Source organism: Bos indicus x Bos taurus, chromosome 7 (genome assembly GCF_003369695.1).
Source record: "Bos indicus x Bos taurus breed Angus x Brahman F1 hybrid chromosome 7, Bos_hybrid_MaternalHap_v2.0, whole genome shotgun sequence".
Lineage (NCBI taxonomy): Eukaryota > Metazoa > Chordata > Mammalia > Artiodactyla > Bovidae > Bos > Bos indicus x Bos taurus.
Genome location: NC_040082.1, coordinates 72,656,077 through 72,682,744, shown reverse-complemented (window position 1 = coordinate 72,682,744; position 26,668 = coordinate 72,656,077). Strand labels below are relative to the sequence as shown.

Genomic DNA, 26,668 nt, shown 5'->3' with positions numbered 1-26,668 from the left:
ATCACCAACTCTCAAGAGTTTACTCAAACTCATGTCCATTGAGTCGCTGATGCCATCCAACCATCTCATCCTCTGTCTTCCCCTTTTCCTCCTGCCTCCAATCTTTCCCAGCATCCGGGTCTTTTCAAATGAGTCAGTTCTTTGCATCAGATGGCCAAAGTATTGGAGTTTCAGCTTCAGCATCAGTCCTTCCAGTGAATATTCAGGACTGATTTCCTTTAGTATGGACTAGTTGGAGCTCCTTGCAGTCCAAAGGACTCTCAAGAGTCTTCTCCAACACCACAGTTCAAAGGCATTAATTCTTCGGCGCTCAACTTTCTTTACTCTCACGACTCTCCTATCCCTACACGACTACTGGAAAAACCATAGCTTTGACTAGACGGACATTTGGCAAAGTAATGTCTCTGCTTTTTAATATGCTGTCTAGGTTGGTCATAACTTTTCTTTCAAAGATCTATCCTGCCTTCGCCTAACTCCAAAAGGCGTCTTGTCCACACAGTTCTGGACTATTTTCGGAAGTGTTCGGGGTCAGCACGAGAGAAGGCGCCCTCTGGCGGCGGAAATTATCACTATTTCCATCCCACCCCAGCACCTGGGTTGGGCCGGCATGCGCAGACGCAGTTGCGCGCCGGCGGCCGTTCAGACCGGATGTGGGTGCTGCTGAGGTCACTTCCGGCGGGTGACGGTGCGGACGGGTCAGAAGCGTAGAGGCGGCGGCAAAATGGCGGCGCCTGAGGAGCGGGATCTAACCCAGGAGCAGACAGAGAAGCTGCTGCAGTTTCAGGTAGCAGCGAGCACTCGGTGCAGCGAATGTTGCCGCGGGCTAGGGAGTGGGTCCCTAGAGGAGCCCAGAACCCTGCTCAGATTGGGCCCGAGATTCTTCTCAGACCAGCAGACGGCCCCCTCCCCCCCAGCCGCCAACTGCCCTGCTAGGTGCCCCCGGCCTCCGAACCTCTGTCTGTCCCCGGCCTTCCAGGAATGGCTGCGGCCAGACCTGCTCTCGCTGTCTCTCATCAGAGGGTCAGCTCTCCAGGTTCCCCTTTAGCAGTGCCCGTCCTTAGCCATCCTTTCCAACCAGGTTACCGGTTGGACCCTCTCCGCCCACGACTCTGGATCCGCTGAGATGCTTAATCCCCACCGTGGAGTTGGCCTCGTTTCGGGTCTCTGTTAGAGCTTTTCACCAACTTCCCCATGCCATTTCTACAAACATTGAGGGCTTTTTAGGTGCCAGGTCCTGTGTTGGGCGCTTTGGTAGGGCGGGGGCAGAAATGGCCCCCACCCTAAAGGTGTGGGAGGACACCTCGTATTGAAACAATGCAGCGTTGTAAATGTCATCTGTGCCTTCTGAAGGGGGTTATTTCCTGGAGCTGATTCCTGGACTCACGCGCTTGACTCTGAGGAGGATGGACGGTACACTTGCTGCAGTCTGCCTCGTTTTAGTGGATGTGTAGGTTAAACACTTTTGACACTAAACACCTTATCCCTGAGCTGGAGAATCCGGTTGGAGGAAACTTAGGTTACCTTGGCTCTGTGTTACCCTAATGGGTACCAGTTTATTTCTGCGGTACATGTCTTGAGTGTTTACCCCCTAAGGACGTTGTGGAGATCACAGTGAGTTTATGGATGTTTAAAGGGCTTCGTAAACAGTAAACTTCTCTCAAACAGTATTGCAACTGTTAATCCTTATTTAACTTAGGGTAGAATTAAAGTTAGTGGTGCACCTATTTCCTAATATAAACTGTGCTAAGTATTCATTAATTCCGCGATATTTACCAAGAACTGTAGTGCTCAGGCCACAACACCAAATGGTTAGAATACCATTTATTGAGTGTGGTGGTCTAAGTACTTTGCTGAAACACTTAGCACACTAATGCATTTTATACAAGAGTTTAATTGTTTAATACAACAATTGTATTTAATACAGTGGCCCTATGAGATTCATATAGTCACAATCTCTGTTTTAAAGATGAGGGATATGAGGCTTAAGAAGTAACATGCCTGGTTTACACAGCTAGTAGGTTATGGTGTCAGATTTAAAGCCAGGTCCCTTGCATTTCCTCAGCATTTCCTGAGTTCTTGAGGTGATGCTGTGCAACACGTGGGAGTAGCAGTGTACAGCTGAAAGTGGAATGCCAGTGCTCTAATACTGTCTTTTTTTTTTTTTCCTTTTTGTAAGTTCTAGCTTTTCTGTGGTTTCCTCGATTTCGCTGTAGTTAATTTTGAAGTGTTTTCTCTTAAATCAAGCAGTGGGTTGGAAGCGTATAGATTGGAAAATACTGTCATAGGAGTAGTTGACATTTGATTGGAGTTCTGAGTAGAGAAATTGATGATACAGCAGATTAGAATTAGAATGAATAAAGAGCGAACAACTAGCTTCCACTTCCTGGTAGACCACTAATTTCAGAGTTTTGTTTAACTTTGGCAGATCATTTTATTCCTTACAACTCTTGAGAGATAAGCCCTTGTATGGTTTTAAAGTGTAATGAGGTGATGTGAACCGTAAACGAGTCATGAAGTACTAAGTCTGGTCCTGGAAGAACATGAATATGTGGTAGCATTTCTGAGATAAAGTGCATGGGAACCTCTGTTTTTGTCTTCACTGGGTATTTCTATCAATAAGAGAGGTGAGTAGCAGGTTAGAATTGTATTAAGATTGCTTTATTTAATAAGGCAAGTACATTTTACATTTGTGTGTTCTCTAAGCAATTGCTTGGATCAGGTTCACCATCCAGATTACCATTAACACTCCGAAATTTACTAGGTGTCAAGCATTATACCAGGTATTTGATGTACATTAACTTTTTTAAACCTTTTCATAACACTGTAAGGTGTTAACCCCAATTCAGTGTATTAACGAAGAAACAGGTTCTGTGAGGCCAGGTAACTTGCTGAAGTAGTAAGTGACAGAGATTTAGAAATCCATACCCATAGCCATCTTGCCTATAAGCTAATGGAGAAGCCAGATATATACATAAATAATCGATATTTTTCAGTGTATTAGTGCTCATAAGTATAATAAACATAGGGGTATAAACCAAGGAAATTTAGGGAATAATAGTATTGATGAAGGTGGGAGGGGTAAAGAAGTTGGCTTAGTAGTTACCATTAAGTTTCTACTGTGCCTCAGGCATGGTGCTAGACAGTTTATAACCATTATGCGTAATTCTCACAATAGCCTTGTGAAGGTGCCACAGGTCGTATGCCTCCTAGGTAGGGAAATGGGTCTATTGAAGTATTTTCTCCAGATAATTAAGCTATTAAGCAGTGGGGATGGAATTAGAATTAGAAATCTAGTGGGTCTAGATCTGAACTTAAAGGCTGGACTCCTTCCACTGTTCTTTGCTACTTTGAAGGAGGAATGAAATAACTGGAGGTGGGCAGGAATATGTTCATAGCTGAGAGATGACTGTGAAATAATGTGGAATGTGTTTGTTGTGATGGATTTCAAGAATTGGAAGTTTAAAATAAGACTGGAAAGGTAAATTAGAGCCAGATTTTGGAGGCCTTTCAGAGCAATGTTCAATGGTTTAAAGTTTAATCTGTAGGCATGAGGAGCCACCAAAGGTTTTTTCTAACTCTCGAGTGAAATAACACTGGGTTTCAAGTTTGCTTCACTAAAAGTATGGAGCGTGTGCTTGGACTCTCCACAGGGATCAGAGCAGATGATACTGCTAGGAGTCAGTTTTTAATAATGTTGCTTCATTTTATATATTGAAATTAGCAAAAAGTAAAATATTTTGGAAATCTCAGGTTTCTTCTGTTTTACTGTTTTTGTGACATGTGATTTGATTGGAACTCCTTAGGGTATATTTAGCAGGTTCTCAGTCCGTATTATGTCCTTTAAGATTTTTCTAGTTATTTTCTCCTCTTTATTTTGGATCTAGTTGAATATGAGTAAACGATGCCATATTTGTTTTAGGTGCTTCAAATGGGAAATAATGGGTTTTTAGGGGAGCTAATGCAAATACGGGGAAGGTCATTTGTATTGAAGTCCATTTTTCCAAGTTTCCAAGTGTAGCAGACTTTCGTGGTGTACTGCCTCTAGGTTTTGTTTGAACACCTGGAGAAGAATGACATGGGCAAAGAGAAGGGACCGAAGGAGCTATCCGTGGCCACTAGAGGAAGAGTTCTTTTCTTCTGGTATAGGAGTATGAAATTTGAGGTTTGAAGATGTATTTATTTTTATGTTGTTTGAACACTTATTGGGCTCCCCTGGTGGCTCACATGGTAAAGAATCTGTCTGCAATGCAGGAGACCCAGGTTCAATCCCTGAGTTGGAAAGATCCCCTGGCGAAGGAAATGGCAACCCACTCCATTATCCTTCCCTGGAAAATACCATGGACAGAGCAGCCTGGCAGGCAGTAGTCCATAGGGTCAGAGTCAGACATGGCAGACTTGAGTGACTAACACACACACAGTTATCGAACATTTACTTATCCAAAGTGCTCTAGATGCATTGTATCATTAAGTCCTCCCAGTAAGCATGGTGTAGGTTCTGGTGTTGGTGAGTAAACTAGGATGAGGATATAGTTTACCTAAGGTTAGTGATGAGCTTAGAATCCAGAAGTCTGGTTCTCTTTCCTGTCACCTAACACTGCCTCTCTGGCTTTAGGTTTTGATTTTGTTTTCACCTACAGGTGAGTGAGTAGGGCCAGTGGAAATAGTATGGGACACTTTTAAGACAGAAAACACAATAAAGAAAGTCCAAGAGTGTGATTCTAATCCTGGAAATCATCGCTAACGTGAATTCTCTTAATCTCCTCTACGTGAAGATGGACTTTTTAAGGAGAAGGGAAGAAGAATCCCCCAAAGTGGGAATGAACAGGGAGCACCATTGTCTCACTTCCATACCCACAGGTAGGAGAGAGAAAACGGGAGAGGGCTTCAGTTCAGTTCAGTTCAGTCGCTCAGTCATGTCTGACTCTTTGTGACCCCATGAATCGCAGCACGCCAGGCCTCCCTGTCCATCACCAACTCCCGGAGTTCACTCAGACTCACGTCCATCGAGTCAGTGATGCCATCCAGCCATCTCATCCTCTGTCGTCCCCTTCTCCTCCTGCCCCCAATCCCACCCAGCCTCAAAGTCTTTTCCAGTGAGTCAGCTCTTCACATGAGGTGGCCAAAGTACTGGAGTTTCAGCTTCAGCATCATTTTCTCCAAAGAAATCCCAGGGCTGATCTCCTTCAGAATGGATTGGTTGGATCTCCTTGCAATCCAAAGGACTCTCAAGAGTCTTCTCCAACACCACAGTTCAAAAGCATCAATTCTTCGGCGCTCAGCCTTCTTCACAGTCCAACTCTCACATCCGTACGTGACCACAGGAAAAACCATAGCCTTGACTAGACGGACCTTTGTTGGCAAAGAAATGTCTCTGCTTTTGAATATGCTATCTAGGTTGGTCATAACTTTCCTTCCAAGGAGTAAGCGTCTTTTAATTTCATGGCTGCAGTCACCATCTGCACTGATTTTGGAGCCCAAAAAATAAAGTCTGACACTGTTTCCCCATCTATTTCCCATGAAGTGATGGGACCAGATGCCATGATCTTTGTTTTCTGAATGTTGAGCTTTAAGCCAACTTTTCCATTTTCACTTTCATCAAGAGGCTTTTTTTTCAGTTCCTCTTCACTTTCTGCCATAAGGGTGGTGTCATCTGCATATCTGAGATTATTGATATTTCTCCCGGCAATCTTGATTCCAGCTTGTGTTTCTTCCAGCCCAGTGTTTCTCATGATGTACTCTGCATATAAGTTAAATAAGCAGGGTGACAATATACAACCTTGACATACTCCTTTTCCTATTTGGAACCAGTCTGTTGTTCCCTGTCCAGTTCTAACTGTTGCTTCCTGACCTGCATACAGATTTCTCAAGAGGCAGGTCAGGTGGTCTGGTATTCCCATCTCTTTCAGAATTTTCCACAGTTTATTGTGATTCACACAGTCAAAGGCTTTGGCATAGTCAATAAAGCAGAAATAGATGTTTTTCTGGAACTCTCTTGCTTTTTCCATGAGGGAGTATTTTTAGGGAAAAGCCAAGCTTCAGTTAGAACATGAAAGTGAAGGAAGTGCTCAGGGAATTTAAGGATGGATGGGCTTCCCTGGTGGGTCAGAGGTTAAACGTCTGCCTGCAATGTGGGAGACCTGGTTCAGTCCCTGGATCGGGAAGATCCTCTGGAGAAGGCAGTGGCACCCCACTCCAGTATTCTTGCCTGGAAAATCCCATGGATGGAGGAGCCTGGTAGGCTGCAGTCCATAGGGTTGCTAAGAGTCAGACACAACTGAGCAACTTCAGTTTCACTTTTCACTTTGCTGCATTGGAGAAGGAAATGGCAACCCACTCCAGTGCTCTTGCCTGGAGAATCCCAGGGATGGGGGAGCCTGGTGGGCTGCCGTCTATGGGGTTGCACAGAGTTGGACACGACTGAGCGACTTCACTTTCACTTTTTAGGGGATATAGCTAATATAGCAGGGCTTTTAATTCTAAACAGAATCCTAAAAATGTGCTAGACTACTTTCCAGGAAGTTTTGGCAGCCCATGGTCTCACTGAGAGGATGTGAGACGACCTGCTTCTCCACATCCTTGCCAGCATTGGATGGTATCTTTTCAGTTTTTGTCAATCTGATTAAATTTTCAGAGTCCTTACCTCAATTTGCATTTCTAGTGATAGTGGTAGTTATAATTCTTGATTTTTGTTTTGCAGTCACTTGAGTTTGAACAGCTAATGCAAACACTTGTTTTAAGCTATTTCAAATGGAAAAGAGTAGGAACATAAGAGTGACAGATTGGCTTATCAGTCTCTGTTTTAAAAAAATAGAGATAATGCATGTGTCCCACATTAAATGGAAGTTATGTTTTCTGGTTGCCAAATAAAATGTGCTGATTTTCAATTTCATTGTTCTGTAAACTCCTGATTGTGGATGAGATTGAAGTTCTTTTGGCTATTTATGGTTAGTTATTATATAAATTCCCTGTTTATCCTTTGTTCACTTTCTTTTGGATTATTTGACATTTTCTTAGCAGTTTGTACAAGTTCTCTATACTGGACGTGTATAGCAAATATTTTCTTTCATGACATCATTTATCTTTGCTTGTTATCTCTTCCCTTCAGTTCAGTTCAGTCACTCAGTTGTGTCCGACTCTTTGCGACCCCATGCATCGCAGCACGCCAGGCCTCCCTGTCCATCACCAACTCCCAGAGTTCATTCAGACTCACGTCCATTGAGTCAGTGATGCCATCCAGCCATCTCATCCTCTGTCGTCCCCTTCTCCTGTCCCCAATCCCTCCCAGCATCAGAGTCTTTTCCAATGAGGCAACTCTTCGAATGAGGTGGCCAAAGTACTGGAGTTTCAGCTTTAGTATCATTATCTCTTCCCTTAGACTTGTTTAAAATTGTCGACTGATTGCCTTTTTGTTCTTTCTGGCCTTTTGATTGTCTATTTTGTGTAAGAATGCCTTCCACTTAATGAGGTTATACAAATGTTCTCTATTGTTTTAAAAATATTTTACAGATATATTTTTAAAATCAGGTCTTTAATCCATATGGAATTAATTTCTGTATATATGAGATGAGAAACCAACTTCACATTTTTCCAGTAAAGACTGTAGGTTAGCTAAATAGTCAGTTCCTCCCCCAACTGATTTGAGTAGTCCTCTTTATCATACTTCTCCATAACCTATTTGCTAGTAGCATTACTGAATTAATAATACCAGCTTTATATCAAATTTTAATATCTGAGAGGACAGGACTCTCTCCCTATTCTTTTTTTAGATTATTGGTAATTCTTACAAGTTCTTTCATGTACATTTAAAAATCATTTTGTGCAGCCATGGAATTATAGAAATTGCTTAAAATAATATATTAATTTGGGACTGGGTGAAGTTCAGGAACATGTACATTTCTTTATTCAGATGTCACATGTCCCTTAAAATATTTTTGGTTACTTTCTTTTAGATTTTTGTACGTTCCTTATTGAACTTATTCCTAGGTATTTTGTAGTTTTGGTCACCCTGTGAATGGGATACCTGTTTATTTCTAAGTGGTTACCAATAGAAACACTGTGGTATTTTGCATATTTATCTAGTTGTTTTTTTTTTTAACTTTATTTTCTATCCAGTTTCTTATCATGTTTTCTGATCATTACTAATTTTCTAACTGCTAATTTTCTAGTTTTATGTCTTGGGCTCTTTTAATAGCAGTTTTATTGAGATATAATTCACATATAAATTAACCCTTTTAAAATTGTAAATTAATCCTTTTAAAGTATGCAGTTCAATGGTTGTAGTATATTTACAAAGTTGGGGAGTCATTACTGCTGTGTACTTATAGAGTATTTCTGTCACCTCAGGAAGAAACCCATTAGCAGTCACTCCCCATTCTTTCCTTCTCACCCCTGGTAACCACTAATCTATATTCTGTCTCTAAGGATTTTGCCAGTTCTGGGCATTTGGTATTAATGGAATCATATACTACACAGCCTTTTGTGTCTCACTTCTTTCATTTAGCATAATGTTGTCAAAATTCATCCATATTGTAGCCTGTATCGGTATTTTTTTTATGGCCAGTAATATTTCATTGTGTGGATAAAACACATTTTGTTTATCCATTCTTCAATCCATGGCCATTTGTATTGTTTTCACTTTTCAGCTTATTAATACTGCTACGAATTTGCATACCAGTTTTTATTGGGACATGTTTTCGTTTCAACTAGGAGTAGAATTGCTGGGTCACATGGTAACTTTAACTTTTTGAGAAATTGCCAAACTTTTTTCAAAGCAGTTATACCATTTTCCCTAGCAGTAGTATGTGAAGGTTCCTGTTTCTCCACATCCTTACTAACATTTGTTAATCATTCATCTTTGAAACCTTCCTAAAAGTGTGAGATATTATCTCGTTGTTTTGATTTGCATTTCCCTAATGACCTAAATAATGATGGGCATTTTTTCTTGTGTTTATTGGCCATTTAGAGCTTCCCTGGTGGCTCAGATGGTAAGGAATCTGCCTGCAATGCAGGAGACCCAGGTTCGACCCTTGGGTCAGGAAGATCCCTGGAGAAGGAAATATCTACCCACTCCATTATTCTTGACTGGAGAATTCCATGGACAGAGGAGCCTGGCGGGCTGCAGTTCGTGCGGTCGCAAAAGATTTGGACAGGACTTAGCAACTAAACAAAAAAGATACTGAATTTAGTTCCATGTGTTACGCAGTAAATCCTTGTTGCTTGTCTATTTTATGTATGGTAGTTTGTAGCTTTTAATCCCATTCTCTTACTAATTTATCTCTCATCTCCTCTTATTCCTTTCCCTTTTAGTAATCATGAGTCTGTTTCTGTTTTTGTATATAGATTCATTTGTACTATATTTAGATGCCATAGATATGGGATATGATATGCATCTTGTTCTGTCTTCAGTTCAGTCTCTCAGTGGTGTCTGCCACTTTGTGACCCCATGGACTGCAACACGCCAGGCCTCCCTGTCTATCACCATCTCCCGGAGTTTACTCAAATTCCTGTCCATTGAGTCGGTGATACCATCCAACCATCTCATTCTCTGTCGTCGCCTTCTCCTCCGGCCTTAAATCTTTCCCAGCATCAGGGTCTTTTGAAATAAGTCACTTCTTTGCATCAGGTGGCCAAAGTATTGGAGTTTCAGCTTCAACATCAGTCCTTCCCATGAACAGTGATCAGTGATCAGTCCTTTCAATGATCAGTCCTTCCGGCCATGTGGAGATACCGCACGTTGAAGGTCAGAGAAACCCCAGTAAGACGGTAGGCGCTGGAATGGCTGTGAGGAGATACCCCACACCCAAGGGCAAAGGAGAAGCCCCAGCAAGACAGTAGGAGGGGCGAATTCGCGTTTAGAATCAAACCCCATTCCCGCCAGAAACTCCTAGAAGGCTCAAAAAATCTTGGTGTGCACCAGGTCCCAAGGACCCCACAGAGACTGAGAACTGTGTTTGAGCATCTCCTGTGGAGGTATGGGTCAGCAGTGGACTACAGCAGGGACAGGGGCTCTGGGTGTGGGTATGGCATAAGTCCTCTTGGAGGAGATTGGCGTTAACCCCACCATAGACCTGCCAGAACGTACACAGGACTGGGAAATAGATTGTTGGAGGGTACAACAGAACCTTGTGCACCAGGACCCAGGAGAAAGGAGCAGTGATCCCACAGGAGACTGTCTCGGACTTGCCTGTGGGTATCCGGGAGTCTCTGCCAGAGGCGTGCGTTGATGGTGGTCTGCTGCAGGGTTGGGGGCACTGAGTGTAGCAGTACATGCATGGGATCTTTTGAGGGAGATCCCCATTATCTTCATTACCTCCACTATAGTTTCAGTTCAATTCAGTCGCTCAGTCGTGTCCGACTCTTTGCGACCCCATGAATTGCAGCACGCCAGGCCTCCTTGTCCATCACCAACTCCCAGAGTTCACTCAGACTCACAACCATCGAGTCAGGGATGTCATCCAACCATCTCATCCTCTGTTGTCCCCTTCTCCTCCTGCCCCCAATCCCTCCCAGCGTCAGTCTTTTCCAATGAGTCAACTCTTTCCATGAGGTGGCCAAAGTACTGGAGTTGCAGCTTTAGCATCAGTCCTTCAAAAGAACATCCAGGACTGATCTCCTTCAGAATGGACTAGTTGGATCTCCTTGCAATCTAAGGGACTCTCAAGAGTCTTCTCCAACACCACAGTTCAAAAGCATCAATTCTCTGGCGCTCAGCTTTCTTCACAGTCCAACTCTCACATCCATACGTGACCACAGGAAAAGCCATAGCCTTGACTAGACGGACCTTTGTTGGCAAAGTAATGTCTCTGCTTTTGAATATGCTATCTAGGTTGGTCATAACTTTCCTTCCAAGGACTAAGCGTCTTTTAATTTCATGGCTGCAGTCACCATCTGCAGTGATTTTGGAGCCCCAAAAAATAAAGTCTGACATTGTTTCCACTGTTTCCCCATCTATTTCCCATGAAGTGATGGGACCAGATGCCATGATCTTCGTTTTCTGAATGTTGAGCTTTAAGACAACTTTTTGACTCTCCACTTTCACTTTCATCCAGAGGCTTTTGAGTTCCTCTTCACTTTCTGCCATAAGGGTGGTGTCATCTGCATATCTGAGGTTATTGGTATTTCTCCCGGCAGTCTTGATTCCAGCTTGTGCTTCCTCCAGCCCAGTGTTTCTCATGATGTACTCTGCATAGAAGTTAAATAAGCAGGGTGACAATATACAGCCTTGACGTACTCCTTTTCCTATTTGGAACCAGTCTGTTATTCCATGTCCAGTTCTAACTGTTGCTTCCTGCATATAGGTTTCGGAAGAGGCAGGTCAGGTGGTCTGGTATTCCCATCTCTTTCAGAATTTTCCACAGTTTATTGTGATCCACACAGTCGAAGGCTTTGCCATAGTTAATAAAGCAGAAATAGATGTTTTTCTGGAACTCTCTTCCTTTTTCCATGATCCAGCGGATGTTGGCAATTTGACCTTTGGCTCCTCTGCCTTCTCTAAAACCAGCTTGAACATCTGGAAGTTCATGGTTCACGTATTGCTGAAGCCTGGCTTGGAGAATTTTGAGCATTACTTTACTAGCGTGTGAGATGAGGCAATTGCGCAGTAGTTTGAGCATTCTTTGACATTGCCTTTCTTTGGAATTGGAATGAAAACTGACCTTTTCCAGACCTGTGGCCACTGCTGAGTTTTCCAAATTTGCTGGCATATTGAGTGCGGCACTTTCATAGCATCATCTTTCAGGATTTCAAGTAGCTCAACTGCAATTCCATCACCTCCACTAGCTTTTTTCGTAGTGATGCTTCCTAAGACCCACTTGACTTCTCATTCCAGGATGTCTGGCTTGGCTCTAGGTGAGTGATCACACCATCGTGATTATCTTGGTCTTGAAGATCTTTTTTGTACAGTTCTTCTGTGTATTCTTGCCACCTCTTCTTGATATCTTCTGCTTCTGTTAGGTCCATACCATTTCTGTCCTTTATCGAGCCCATCTTTGCATGAAATGTTCCCTTGGTGTCTCTAATTTTCTTGAAGAGATCTCTAGTCTTTCCCATTCTGTTGTTTTCCTCTATTTCTTTGCATTGATCGCTGAGGAAGGCTTTCTTATCTCTCCTTGCTATTCTTTGGAACTCTGCATTCAGATGCTTATATCTTTCCTTTTCTTCTTTGCTTTTCCCTTCTCTTCTTTTCACAGCTATTTGTAAGGCCTCCCCAGACAGCCATTTTGCTTTTTTGCATTTCTTTTCCATCGGGATGGTCTTGTTCCCTGTTTCCTGTACAATGTCACGAACCTCCATCCATAGTTCATCAGGCACTTTGTCTATCAGATCTAGTCCCTTAAATCTATTTCTCACTTCCACTGTAGAATCATAAGGGATTTGATTTAGGTCATATCTGAATGGTCTAGTGGTTTTCCCTACTCTCTTCAATTTAAGTCTGAATTTGGCAATAAGGAGTTCATGATGTGAGCCACAGTCAGCTCCTGGTCTTGTTTTTGCTAACTGTATAGAGCTTCTCCATCTTTGGCTGCATAGAATATAATCAGTCTGATTTTGGTATTGACTATCAGGTGATGTCCATGTGTAGAGTCTTCTCGTGTTGTTGGAAGAGGGTGTTTGCTATGACCAGTGCGTTCTCTTGGCAAAACTCTATTAGCCTTTGCCCTGCTTCATTCTGTATTCCAAGGCCAAATTTGCCTGTTACTCCAGGTGTTTCTTGACTTCCTACTTTTGCATTCCAGTCCCCTATAATGAAAAGGACATCTTTTTTGGGTGTTAGTTCTAAAAGGTCTTCTAGGTCTTCATAGAACTGTTCAACTTCAGCTTCTTCAGCATTACTGGTCGGGGCATAGACTTGGATTACCATGATATTGAATGGTTTTCCTTGGAAATGAACGGACATCATTCTGTCATTTTTGAGATTGCATCCAAAATACTGCATTTCTGACTCTTTTGTTGACCATGATGGCTACTCCATTTCTTCTAAGGGATTCCTGCCCACAATAGTAGATATGGTGGTCATCTGAATTCACCCATTCCAGTCCATTTTAGTTTGCTGATTCCTAGAATGTCGACGTTCACTCTTGCCATCTCCTGTTTGACCACTTCCAATTTGCCTTGATTCATGGACTTAACATTCCAGGTTCCTATGCAATATTGCTCTTTACAGCATCAGACCTTGCTTCTATCACCAGTCACATCCACAACTGGGTGTTGTTTTTGCTTTGGCTCCATCCCTTCATTCTTTCTGGAGTTATTTCTCCACTGATCTCCAGTAGCATATTGGGCACCTACTGACCTGGGAAGTTCCTCTTTCAGTATCCTATCATTTTGCCTCTTCATACTGTTCATGGGGTTCTCAAGGCAAGAATACTGAAGTGGTTTGCCATTCCCTTCTCCAGTGGACCACATTCTGTCAGACCTCTCCACCATGACCTGTCCATCTTGGGTGGCCCCACACGGCATGGCTTAGTTTCATTGAGTTAGACAAAGCTGTGGTCCGTGTAATTAGATTGACTAGTTTTCTGTGTTTATGGTTTGTGTGTCTGCCCTCTGATGCCCTCTCATGGCATCTACCGTCTTACTTGGGTTTGTCTTACCTTGGACGTGGGGTATCTCTCACGGCTGCTCCAACAAAGCACAGCCACTGCTCCTTACCTTGGACGAGGGGTATCTCCTCACTGCCGCCCCTCCTGACCTTGAACATGGAGTAGCTCCTCCAGTGGAGTAGCCACTATAGTTTGGCCCCAGGTAAATAGCAAGGAGGAAACACAGGTCCACCCATCAACAGAAAATTAGATTAAAGATTTACTGAGCGTGACACCACCTGTCAGAACAAGACCCAGTTCCCCCTCAGTCAGTCTCTCCCATCTGAAGCTTCCATAAGCCTCTTATCCTTCTCCATCAGAGGGCAGACAGACTAGAAACCACAATCACAGAAAACTAATCTAATCACATGGACCACAGCCTTGTCTAAGGTCTTGGTGGAGAGTTCTGATAAAATGTGGTCCACCGGAGAATTCTTGCCTTGAGAACCCCATGAACAGTATGAAAAGGCAAAAGATAAGACACTGAAAGATGAACTCCCCCGGTTGGTAAGTACCCAATATGCTACTGAAGATCAGTGGAGAAATAACTCCAGAAAGAATGAAGAGACGGAGCCAAAGCAAAAACAACACCCAGTTGTGGATGTGACTGGTGATGGAAGCAAGGTCCAATGCTGTAAAGAGCAATGTTGCATAGGAACCTGGAATGTTAGGTCTGTGAATCAAGGCAAATTGGAAGTGGTCAAACAGGAGATGGCAAGAGAGAACTCAACATTTTAGGAATCAGCGAATTCAAATGGACTGGAATGGGTGAATTTAACTCAGATGACCAACCATTATATCTACTACTGTGGGCAAGAATCCCTTAGAAGAAATGGAGTAGCCCTCATAGTCAACATAGTCCGAAATGCAGTACTTGGATGCAGTCTCAAAAATGACAGAATGATGTCCGTTCATTTCCAAGGAAAACCATTCAATATCATGGTAATCCAAGTCTATGCCCCGACCAGTAATGCTGAAGAAGCTGAAGTTGAACAGTTCTATGAAGACCTATGAGACCTTCTAGAACTAACACCCAAAAAAGATGTCCTTTTCATTATAGGGGAGAGTTTTGCCAAGAGAACACACTGGTCATAACAAACACCCTCTTCCAACAACACAAGAGAAGACTCTACACATGGACATCACCAGATGGTCAACACCAAAATCAGACTGATTTTCTGTCTTACTTAGTATGATATTCTCCAGGCCCATCCATGTTGCTGCAGATAGCAATAGTTCATTCTTTTTTTATGGCTGAGTAATATTTCATTGTACATATATGTGTATGTATGTGTACACGCTGTATCTTTTAACTGAAGTATAGTTGGTATACAATATTATATAAGCTACAGGTATACAATATAGTTATTTGCAAGTTTTAAAAGTTTACTCCATTTAATAGCAGTTAATTAATTATTTTGATTGTGTTGGGTCTTAGTTGCTAAACTGGGCTTTCCCTAGTTGCCAAGCAACTAAGGGTCTGCTGTCTGGTTGCAGCATGTTGGCTTCTCATTGCCATGGCTTATCTTGTTGCAGAGCACAGACTTTAGGGTGTTTGGGCTCAGTAGTTGTGATAAATGAGCTTAGTTGCCCCACAGCATGTGGAAATCTTCCAGGACCAAGGATCAAACCCGTGTCCCCCGCATTGGTAGGTGGATTCTTTACCACTGGACCACCAGGGGAGTCCAAATTTTGACCATTTTGTTTTGTGTTTTTCAGGTATATACCCAGGAGTGGAATTGCTGGGTCATACGGTAGTTTTGTTTTTAGTTTTGTTTTTTAGTTTTGTGGCTACACCAATTTACATTCCCACCAGTGGTGTGCAAGGTTCCCCTTTTCTTTACACCCTTGCCAGCGTTTATTTGTGTTCTTTTTATGATAGCCATTCTGAGAGGTGTGACATGATAACTCCTTGTGGTTTAGACTGTGCATTTCTCTAATAGCTAGTGATGTTGATCATTTTTTCATGTGCCTGTTGGCCATCTGTGTGTCTTTGGAGAAATGTTTATTTCAGTCTTCTGCCCATTTTTTGATTCCATTATTTGGGGGTTTTTTGATGGTGAGTTATATGAGATGTTTGTAATATTTTGGATTATTAAACCTTTGTTGGTTGCATCATTTGCAAATATTTTCTGCCATTCCTTTAGGTTGCTTTTTTTTTCCTTTTTTGATGCTTTCCTTTGCTGTGCAAAAGCCTTCACCTTTGATTAAGTCCCATTTGTTTATTTTTGCTTTTATTTCTTTTGCCTTGGAAGACTGATCTAAGAAAACATTGCTCTGATATATGTCCAAGTATTTTTGCCTGTGTTCTCTTCTATGAGTTTTATGGCTTGATGTGTTATATTTAGGTCTTTAAACCATTTTTATTTTGTGTATGGTGTGAGGGAGTGTTTCTCATTTCATTGTAGCTGTCCAGCTTTTCCAGTACCACTGCTGAAGGGTGTCTTTTCTCCGTTTCATATTCTCGCCTCCTTTGTCATTAATTGACTATAGATGAGTAGGTTTATTTCTGTCCTTTGCCCATTTTTTAATTGGGCTATTTCTCTTGTTATTGAGTAGTAAGTATTCTTTATGTATCCTGAGCACAAGTCTTTTGTCAGATATATCATTGGCAAAATGTTTTCTCTCATTCTCTGAGTTGTCTTTTCACTTGGTGGTGTCTCGGAAGTTTTTTAATTTGATGAAGTCCAATTTACTTGCTTTATCTTTTGTTGCTTGTCCTTTAGCAGTCATATCTAAGCAACCATGGTGTAATCCAGAAAAATTTACACCTGTTTTCTTCTAAGACTTTTGTTTTAGCTGTTATGTATAAGGTCTGATTCATTTTTAGTTAATGGATTTTAGATAGGGGTCTAACTTCATTCTTTTGGATGTGGATATCCAGTTTTCCCAACACCATTTCTTGAAAAGATTATTCTTTCTCTACTGAATAACCTTGAAACCCTTGTTTAAAATCAGTTGACCATAACTAAGGATTTATTTCTGGACTCTGGTTTCTGTTTCATTGGTCTGTCTCTATCCTCATGCTGTTACTACACTGTCTTTGACTATTGCAGTTGTGTAATAAGTGGAAGTCAGAAAGTAGTCCTCCTCCAACATTGTTTTTCAGAAGTGTTTTAGCTATTCTGGATCCTTTTCATTTCCAAATAAATTGTAGCATCACCTGTGTCAATTTCTACAAAAAAGGTAACTGGGACTTTGATAGGAATTACCAGCTGGGACTTTGATAGGAATTGCTGTTTACTCTAGATCAATATGGGGAGCCTTGCTATCTTAATACTAAATCTTTCGGTCCAGGAATATGAGAATTTTTCCATTTATTTAAGTCATCTTTAGTTTCTCTCGATGTTTTGTAGTTTTCTGTGTACGAATCTTGCACTTGTTTTTATTAAATTTATTCCTACATATTTTATTCTTTTTGATTATACTGGGAAAGGAAATGTTTTCTTAATTTTATTTTCAGGTTCATTACTAGTGTATAGAAATACAGAAATATAACTGATTCTTGTGTACTGATTTTGCATTGTTCAGCTTGGTTGAACTCATTTTTAGTTCTCTATTCATTTTTTTTAAACTTTAGGTTTTTTCTATATATAAGATTATGTTATCTGTGAATAGTTTTGCTTCTTATTTTCCAATCTGGGTGCCTTTCCCCTCCTTCGTGCTTAAAAGTTTTAATATAGTGTGGAATAAAAATGGCCAGAATAAACATCTTTGTCTTGTCCTAATCTTAGGATGAAATCATTTAGTCTTTGACCGTTACTATACTAGCTGTATTTTTTTTAATTTATTTATTTTTAACTGAAGGTAATTGCTCTATAGTATTATCTTGGTTTCTGCTGAGCATCAACATGAGTCAGCCGTAGGTATACCTCTGTCCCCTCCATTTGGAATCTCCCTCCCCATCCCGCCCTTCTACGTTGTTGCAGAGACCTGGTTTGAGTTCCTTGAGTTGTGCAGCAAATTCCCACTGGCTGTCTGTTTTACATATGGTAATACGTGTTTACATGTTACTGTCTCCATACAGTCCACCTTCTCTTTCCTCCTCCCCTCTCACCTGCCTTGTCCATAAGTCTGTTCTCTGTGTCTCTGTCAGCTATGAATGTTTCTTGGATCAGGGTGAGAAAGTTCCCTTCTATTCCCAGTTAAATTTTCATCATGAAAGGGTGTCTTGGGTTCTTAAAGGGTATGAGATAGTGCATGTAAAGTACCTGATAAATACTAGGGCTCTATCTAAAAAGAGGCTGTTTGGGAGATTGTTCAGTTGTGCACACTTTTTTTACATTTCTGTATTCTTCCAGGGAATATTTGATAAAAGAGTAGAATTGAGAATTTGTAAGAATGTTATCCTTTTTTAAAATTGGAATTAGAAGACAAACACTTATCAAGTAGCCTGACATATACTTGCGGAGAAGGCGATGGCACCCCACTCCAGTACTCTTGCCTGGAAAATCCCATGGACGGAGGAGCCTGGTAGGCTTCAGTCCATGAGGTCGTGAAGAGTCGGACACGACTGAGCTACTTCACTTTCACTTTCACTTTCATGCATTGGAGAAGGAAATGGCACCCCACTCCAGTGTTCTTGCCTGGAGAATCCCAGGGATGGCAGAGCCTGGTAGGCTGCCATCTATGGGGTCACACAGAGTTGGACACGACTGAAGCGACTTAGCAGCAGCAGCAACATATACTTGAAGGAGTGCAAGTCCTCTTCAAAAGAATACATACAGAAAGTATTTTAAACAGAAGACTTGTCTGGTATTTTTCACATATACGGAATTAACTCTGATTTGGGAATTAAAAGTGTTAATTAAACTTTGTAAAGTTTTTTCACTTGAAAATTCTAATTTAGCTTATTAGTTTTGGTATCCTTGGATACATTTTTTATAAGCTTAATATTAATACATTATATTTCATTAGCTTTTACATAGTCTTTTCAAGACGCTTACTCCTTGGAAGGAAAGTTATTACCAACCTAGATAGCATACTCAAAAGCAGAGACATTACTTTGCCAACAAAGGTCCGTCTAGTCAAGGCTATGGTTTTTCCAGTGGTCATGTATGGATGTGAGAGTTGGACTGTGAAGAAGGCTGAGCGCCGAAGAATTGATGCTTTTGAACTGTGGTGTTGGAGAAGACTCTTGAGAGTCCCTTGGACTGCAAGGAGATCCAACCAGTCCATTCTGAAAGAGATCAACCCTGGGATTTCTTTGGAGAAAATGATGCTGAAGCTGAAACTCCAGTACTTTGGCCACCTCATGTGAAGAGCTGACTCATTGGAAAAGACTTTGAGGCTGGGAGGGATTGGGGGCAGGAGGAGAAGGGGACGACAGAGGATGAGATGGCTGGATGGCATCACTGACTCGATGGACGTTTGGGTCTGGGTGAACTCCAGGAGTTGGTGATGGACAGGGAGGCCTGGCGTGCTGCGATGCATGAGGTCGCAAAGAGTCGGACACGACTGAGCGACTGAACTGAACTGAACTGAGTCTTTTCACATGCAATGTGATGACAGTTTGATTCTGTCTTCCTCTCTTTATTTATTAATAGGGAGTCTTCTATAAAGATATACGTTCCCTTACCTGTTTAGTTATACTAAGTTATAGTATGTATAGGGCTTCCCTGGTAGCTCAGCTGGTAAAGAATCTCCCTGCATTGTGGGAAACCTGGGTTCAAACCCTAGTTTGGGAAGATCCCTTGAAGGAGGAAATGGCAACGCACTCCAGTCTTCTTGCCTGGAGAATCCAAGGGACAGAGGAGCCTAGTGGACTACAGTCCATGGGATTGCAGAGTCAGACATGACTAAGCATAGCACACAGTATGTATAATAAAGGCAAGATAAACATTTAATCCTTTCAATTATTAGTTTTTAAATAATGGGTTGATTCCCAGCATCCTAGAAAGTAACCAGCCAGATTTTTAAAATTTTAATTGTAAATTTTTTAAATTTGCAATGAAGTCACAGATGTAAACATATTTAATGTTGTACATTTCATGCCATTGTGCTTATTGAGGCTTAGATTGGGCCATCTTTGACAGCTGTGAATCTGTTTAGGTTGGTTCCTGATGGCCTTTTTTTTATTTATTTAAGGAAAACCTAATAGATACACAATTTTATTTTTCCAGAATCACAGAAAATAATTCCCTTTTGAGTTTGTAAGAGCCTTGTGTTTCTGTTCCTAAAGACTTTATTATATTGACATGGCCCCAGTAGCCTTTGATAGCTTTTTAACTTTCTGAAGTTATAAGATGTTTGACTCATCTTGGGCATTTTCTACCTAAATCTTGAATTAGCCATTTCTCCAGGAAGTGTGTGTGTGCCTTGGCTCATTGCGTTTGGGTTGGGCTAGAACTTTCTAGTTACTAGAACTAGGAAGTACATATATAACACAGACACACACATATATTTGTATTTATTTAATTCATGATGAAACAGTTTTATATTTCCAATTCAAATTCAGGACTGCTAGTTAAAATTCTGCACTATGTTTCACCTCTCCTTTCTCTATACCAAAAAATGTGGTTCTTAATGAGGTTAACATGATGATTCATTTGCTTTATCACATAATCATCACTTTAAGTGTCTCAAAATAATACCCTTACTAGTAACAACAATCGGAGAAGGCAATGGCACCCCACTCCAGTACTCTTGCCTGGAAAATCCCATGGATGGAGGAGCCTGGTAGGCTGCAGTCCATGAGGTTGCTAAGAGTTGGACATGACTAAGCGGCTTCACTTTCACTTTTCACTTTAATGCATTGGAGAAGGAAATGGCAACCCACTCCAGTGTTCTTGCCTGGAGAATCCCAGGGACGGCGGAGCCTGGTGGGCTGCCGGTCTATGGGGTCGCACAGAGTCGGACACGACTGAAACGACTTAGCAGCAGCAGCAGCAGCAGTAACAACAATATGATTATTTAAAACAATTTAAGCCTTTTTATTGTAGAATGTATAGTCAGGTGCGTGTGCATGCTCGGTTATGTCCATCTCATTATGTCCGCAGTGAGACAGACATAACTGAGCATGCACACGCACGTGACTCCTCTGTCAGTGTAGCCCACTCACCAGGCTCCTCTGTCCATGGAATTTTCTAGGCAAGAATACTGAAGTAGGTTGCAGTTTCCTCCTCTAAGGAATCTTCCTGACCCAGGGATTGAACCAGAGTCTCCTGAATGGGTAGGCAGATTGTTTACCACTGTGCCGACAGGGAAGCCAATTTTACTGTGTTTTCAAGTCATGTGGGATAGTTTTGAGTTGTTATGCTACTATCTCTACATTGATTTTTACTTGAGATGTTTAGGGATTGTTGGTGCTGCTGCTTTTTAAATTTTGTTTTATAAAACAGCTATATGATTCCAAAGTCAAATCTACATGTAGCAATATATTTAAAGAAATCTAACTCCTTATTATCCCTTATACTCTGTTCTTTTCCCTGCCTTCTCCTCGTATATAAGCTTAGAATTAAAAAAATAACAAACCCTTTCATTTAAAAATGTAAGTATTAAGTAAATTTGTGACTCCCTCTTTTAAAAAAGATAGATGGTGATATTTATTACACACTTTTCTCCACCTGCCTTTTATACTTATTATTTTCTTGTGATCACTGCATGGCATTGTAGGAAATTCTCTCTCTTTGATACTTACAGCTGTGTAATACTCTATTGTATACATACCATAATTTAGCCCCCTCCTGATGGATATTTGGGTTATTTCTCATTATTTGCTATAATAAATAACATAATGGTAAGTAGCCTTGTGCACTAACATTTTATTTTTTGCTAGTGTTTCTGGATCAAAGGGTTAAATGCATGTATATACATATAAATATGTAACATTGCTGCTACTGCTAAGTCGCTTCAGTCATGTCCGACTCTGTGCAACCCCATAGACGGCGGCCCACCAGGCTCCCCTGTCCCTGGGATTCTCCAGGCAAGAACACTGTAGTGGGTTGCCATTTCCTTCTCCTGTAACGTTGCTAGATATTGCCAAATTTTCCTTCTGAAGATTGTACCATTTTATGTTCCCACTAGCAATGTTTGAGGGCGCCAGCAACCTCGCTAACAGAATATGTTGTCAAATTTAGTGTAGTTTTTAATCTACTTTTCCCTTATGAGTGAGATTGATCAACGTTTGTATTTTTAAGGACCATTTGAGTTTATTTTTCAATGAATAGTCCACTTATCCACTTTTGTAGCAAGTTATCCTTTTCTGGTGGGGTTTTTTTTTTTTTTTTTGGCCTCACTTTGAAGCATGTGGGATCCCAGTTGCCTGACCAGGGATTGAACCCATACCCCCTGTAGTGGAAGCACAGAGCCCCAATCACTGGATCACCAGAGAAGTCCCATCCTTTTTCTTCTGTTTTTTTTTTTTTTTTTTTTTAATATATACGTTAGGGATATTAACTCTTCGTCTATTAAATAAGTTGCAGACGTCGTTCTCAGCTCTTTTCTTTTTGTATGATGCTGTGTTTTGGCCACACTCATGTTGTGGTGGTTTTTTTTGTTACACACTCAGAATTTTATTTGTGTAATACAAAATCTTTTCCTTTATCGCTTATGAATTTTGAGTCATGGTTAAAGACTTCCCCACACTTAGGCAGTAGAAGAATTCACTTGTGTTTTCTTCTAAACACTTGTATGGTTGGGCTCTTAAAATTGAGCAGTAAAGAAGCAACTCAGTTAAAAAGCGGGAAAAAGATCTGAACTGATACCTCACCAATGAAGAAATATAAAGGAGATGATAAACATGAAAAGATGCAGAACATCAAGTATCATTTAAGGAATTTCAAACTATAACAATGAGAGAACCACCGTAAACTGTTAGAATGGCTAAAATCTAAAACACCAAATGCAAGGATATGGAACAACAGAAACTCATCTGTTACTAGTGAGAATACAAAATAGTACAGCTACTTTGGAACAGTTATGCAGTTTCCTAAAAAAGTAAACATAGTCTTAAGGAATTCCCTGGTGGTCTAGTGGTTAGGACTCAGAGCTCTCACTGCCTGCAGCCTGGCTTCAATGCCTGGTCAGGGAATGAGGATCCCACAAGCTGTGCAGCCAAAAAAAAAAAAAGAAGTAAACATAGTCTTAACCATAGGATCCAGCAGTATTTACCTAAAGTAAAATAAAAATACTTTATGTCCACACAGACACCTGCATGCAGATGTTTATAGCAGCCTTATTCACAATTGCCAAAAAGGTGGAAGAAACAGAGGTGTCCTTCAGTATATAAATGGATAAACAAACTGGTACTTCCATACAATAAAATATTATTCCGTGGGGGCTGAGGGGAAATGAGTTCTCAAGTCATGAAAAGACACAGAGGAAACAAAAAGAAAAGACACAGAGGAACCTTAGATGAATATTAAGTGAAAGAAACCAGTCTGAAAAGCTTCTATACCTGACTCCAACTATATGCCTTTCTGAAAAAGGCAAAACTATAGGAGATAGTATAAAGATCAGTGGTTGCCAAGGATGGGGTTAGAGGGGAGAGAACAAATGGAGCATGGAACTTTTAGGGCAGTGGAACTCTTCTTTATGGCACTATGATGATAGATACATAACATTATGTATTTGACAAGACCCATAGAGTGTATGACAAAGAGTGAACCCTAATGTAAGCTGTGGGCTTTAGTTAATAATAATGCAGTTATAACATGTGCACAACACTGCAAGATGTTAGTAACAGGGAAGTGGGTGTTGTGAAGGGAGTATAGGAACTGTCCATACATACTTTCTATACAGTTTTCCTGTAAACCTAAAGCTAAGAAATAGGGTCTACGAGGGTTTTTCTTTGTTTTTATTTATTTTTTAACTTTCTTTTGCTCTTTGTTTTGAAATTCCTTTCTCAGTACAAAATTCTGTATGCAGTTAAGTCAGTTCCTCAACTCTCTTTTCTGTTCCATTCATCTTAAACATACTACTCAAAATTGTATCATGCAAACTCAGGGAGATAGTGAAGGACAGGGATGCCTGGTGTGCTACAGTTCATAGGGTCACAAACAGACATGACTGAGCGACTGAACAACAAGAGATAGTATATTTTAATCTGAAGAGGTGGTCTCTTTGTTGCTCTTTTTCAGGATTTTCACAGATTTTCTTGTTTACCTGTTTTTCCAAAAGAACTTTATAATCAGCTTCATAAAACTGAAATTTTATCAAATTTATAAATGAATTTGAGGGGATGTGATTAACATCTTTGTGTTGTTGAGTGTTGTTATTCAAGAACACAGTTACTGTCTTGTAAGCTTTTGGACAAACTGATTCAGTAGTTCTTGCTGGGCTTTTGTTTGTTTGTTACATCTTTATGTAACAATCACAGGCATCTGTGATCCAAGTTTATTCAGGTTTGGGGTGGTTTCTTCAGATTGAGCTGGCCAGCAGTGTTTGTTTATACATTCCTCTAAGTGTTTTCAGTAATAACATTTGTGTAATTGGCAGAGCAGTATAAATTCAGATTACTCTTGAGTGGAGGATTATCTGTACTGCAGATATTCTTTTAGAAGCAAATCTGTGAGTGTGTGTGTGCGCGTGCGTGCTGGGTCGTGTCCGACTCTTTGCAATCCCATGGACTATAGCCCTGCAGGCTCCTCTGTCCGTGGAATTTTTCAGCCAAGAATACTGAAGTAGATTGCCATTTCCTTCTCCAGGGGACCTTCCCCACCAAGGGATCAAACTTGCCTCCAGCATTGTAGGCGAATTCTTACTGCTGTGCCACTGGGGAAACCCTGCCTGTCTTTGAGGTGAATATTGGTAGATTAATTTTGTCAATTTTCTTTTGGGCCAGTTAACAGTCTTTTAATATATTTAGGAAATCTTAGTGGCCATTTATCTATATTATATTTTTTCTTAAAATGAATAGCAGAAAATAAGTAATAAAACTGAAGGTTTGATGTTAATGCTTCCAGTTGTATATGTGTATCTTTAAACTCTTATTTCATGAAAGTGTCAGTTTCTTGGAATAAATTTAGCAGAGAAAATGTTTTCATGCTAAATATCTGGGGAATTTTTTTTTCAGTATGTATGCATGTGTATATGTATTAATGTTTATAAATTCCTGTTGGAGTTGAATGTTGTTGTTCAGTCCATATGTCATGTCCAGCTCTTTGCAGCCCCACAGGTTATAGCACAACAGGCTCCCCAGTCCTTCACCATCTCCCGGAGTTTACTTAAACTCATGTGCATTGAGTCACTGATGCTATCCATCCATCTCATCCTCTGCTGCCCCTTTCTCCTTTTGCCTTCATTCTTTCCCAGCATCAGAGTCTTTTCCAGTGAATCAGCAGTTTGCATCAGGTGTCAGTACTGGAGCTTCAGCTTCAGCATCAGTCCTTCCAGTGACGATTCAGGGTTGATTTCCTTTAGGATTGACTGGTTTGATCTCCTTGCTGTCCAAGGGACTCTGAAGGTTCTTCTCCAGCACCACAGTTCGAAACCATCAATTCTTCAGTGCTCAGCTTTCTTTATGGTCCAACTCTCATATCTGTACATGACTACTGGAAAAACCATATTTTTGCCTAGACGGACCTTTGTTGGTAAAGTGATGTCTCTGCTTTTTAATACACTGTCTAGGTTTGTAATAGGTTTCCTTCCATGGAGCAAAGGTATTTTAATTTCATGGCTATAATTACTGTCTGCAGTGGAGTTAAATCAAACCAAAAAATCCACCACACTCAATTAACCGTCCACTCTATCTGCATTGCCTCTACCCTAGTTTATACTTACATTTCAATATACTTTGAACTATTTCAGTGACTGTACCAATGCTCCTAGTTTCAAGTTTCTCTCCTCTTCAATTTAGCCTAATTCTTAATTTTTCCAGAATCTTTCTAGCAAAGATTTGATCATGTCACTCATTAAGATTTTTAATTTGCTTTGTATTGATTAAAGCAGCATGAAATCTTTCTTTACTTTTCATGATCTGACTCCTATTTCACTGTTTAACTCTATAATATTCATTCTACCCTTTATATTTCTATTCCAGTGATATTTTTTAGTTTCCTTAACATGACATTCTTTATCATTCCTCTGTGCCTCCATGCATATTCCTCTATTGTCTTGAAACACCTCCTTCCACTAGTTTTCAGCTCAGAACTTTGATATCATCCTGAGTCCCCTGGAACACTTGGATTTGTTTACTACTGGTATATGGTCATTGTCATAATAATTTAATTATTTACAAGTCTTTTTACTCCACAAAGTTATTGGGAATCAGAACTGTGATTTCTTTGTGGTGCTTGCCACATGATGTCAATTATTTGTTGAGTGAATTTAATAATTCACCAGAAATTTCACTTCCCAGAGGGGTTTTGTTGTAGTGATGGGCTTCTCTAGCTGTGCTCAGTCTTATCTCCCAAGGCGTGTGGAATCTTAGTTCCTTGACTAGGAATCGAGCCTATGTCTTCTGCATTTGAAGGTGGATTCTTAACCACTGAATTAACCAAAGACTTAATCAGGGAAGTCCCAGTGCAGTTGTTCCTGATGTTTATGTTTGTTAAACCAATTCCTGTGGCTTTAAGTATCCCTTTTTAAGGAGGAAGGGAAAAACAAAAAAAATCAATTTATTTGATTCCTAGAAAACAAACTGATTGTAGTACTTCAGAACCTTTTAAGCAAGTTCAAATTCATCTCACAATATATTAAAAATGTGTTTTTCCCCCAGTTTTTCAAACATGGTAAAATACATAGAAAATTTACCATCTTAGCAATTTTTAAGTATACAATTTAGTAATAACAAACACATCTGTAATGTTGTGCGACCATTATCATTCATCTTCAAAACTCTTTTTATCTTGTGAAATTGAAATTACACCCATTAGACAGTAACTCCCATTTCCCCTCTAGCCCAGGGCAGCCACCAGTTTACTGTCTTTCTCTATGATTTAGAGTACTCCAAATACTTCATAGAGGTGGAATCATGTAGTATTTGTCTTTTTATGACTGGCTTGTTTTTTTCAGCATAATATTCTGAAAGTTCATCATTCTTGTAGGATATTGCAAAAGTTTCTTCTTTTTAAAGGCTGAATAATGCTCCATTTTACGTATACATACATTGTGCTTATTTGCCTTATCTGCTAATGGACACTGGGTTA

At 40.5% G+C, this 26,668-nt stretch overlaps 1 protein-coding gene across 3 annotated transcripts in view; it reads left to right on the top strand.

Moving 5' to 3' along the window:
- Positions 1-673: 673 nt before the first annotated feature.
- Positions 674-26,668, top strand: part of FAF2 (Fas associated factor family member 2) — a 71,429-nt gene continuing 45,434 nt past the window's right edge. Inside the window, exons 1-2 of one of the 3 annotated variants that reach the window (XM_027546924.1) lie at positions 710-784; positions 1,351-1,447. Coding sequence is in view for 1 of the 3 variants with exons in the window: in XM_027546923.1 (XP_027402724.1) it covers positions 722-784 (63 nt within the window). In the remaining 2 variants the exon portion in view is untranslated. Of the gene's footprint in view, positions 785-1,350; positions 1,448-24,226; positions 24,320-26,668 lie in introns of all 3 variants that reach the window. The other 2 variants (XM_027546925.1, XM_027546923.1) reach the window with 2 other exon arrangements.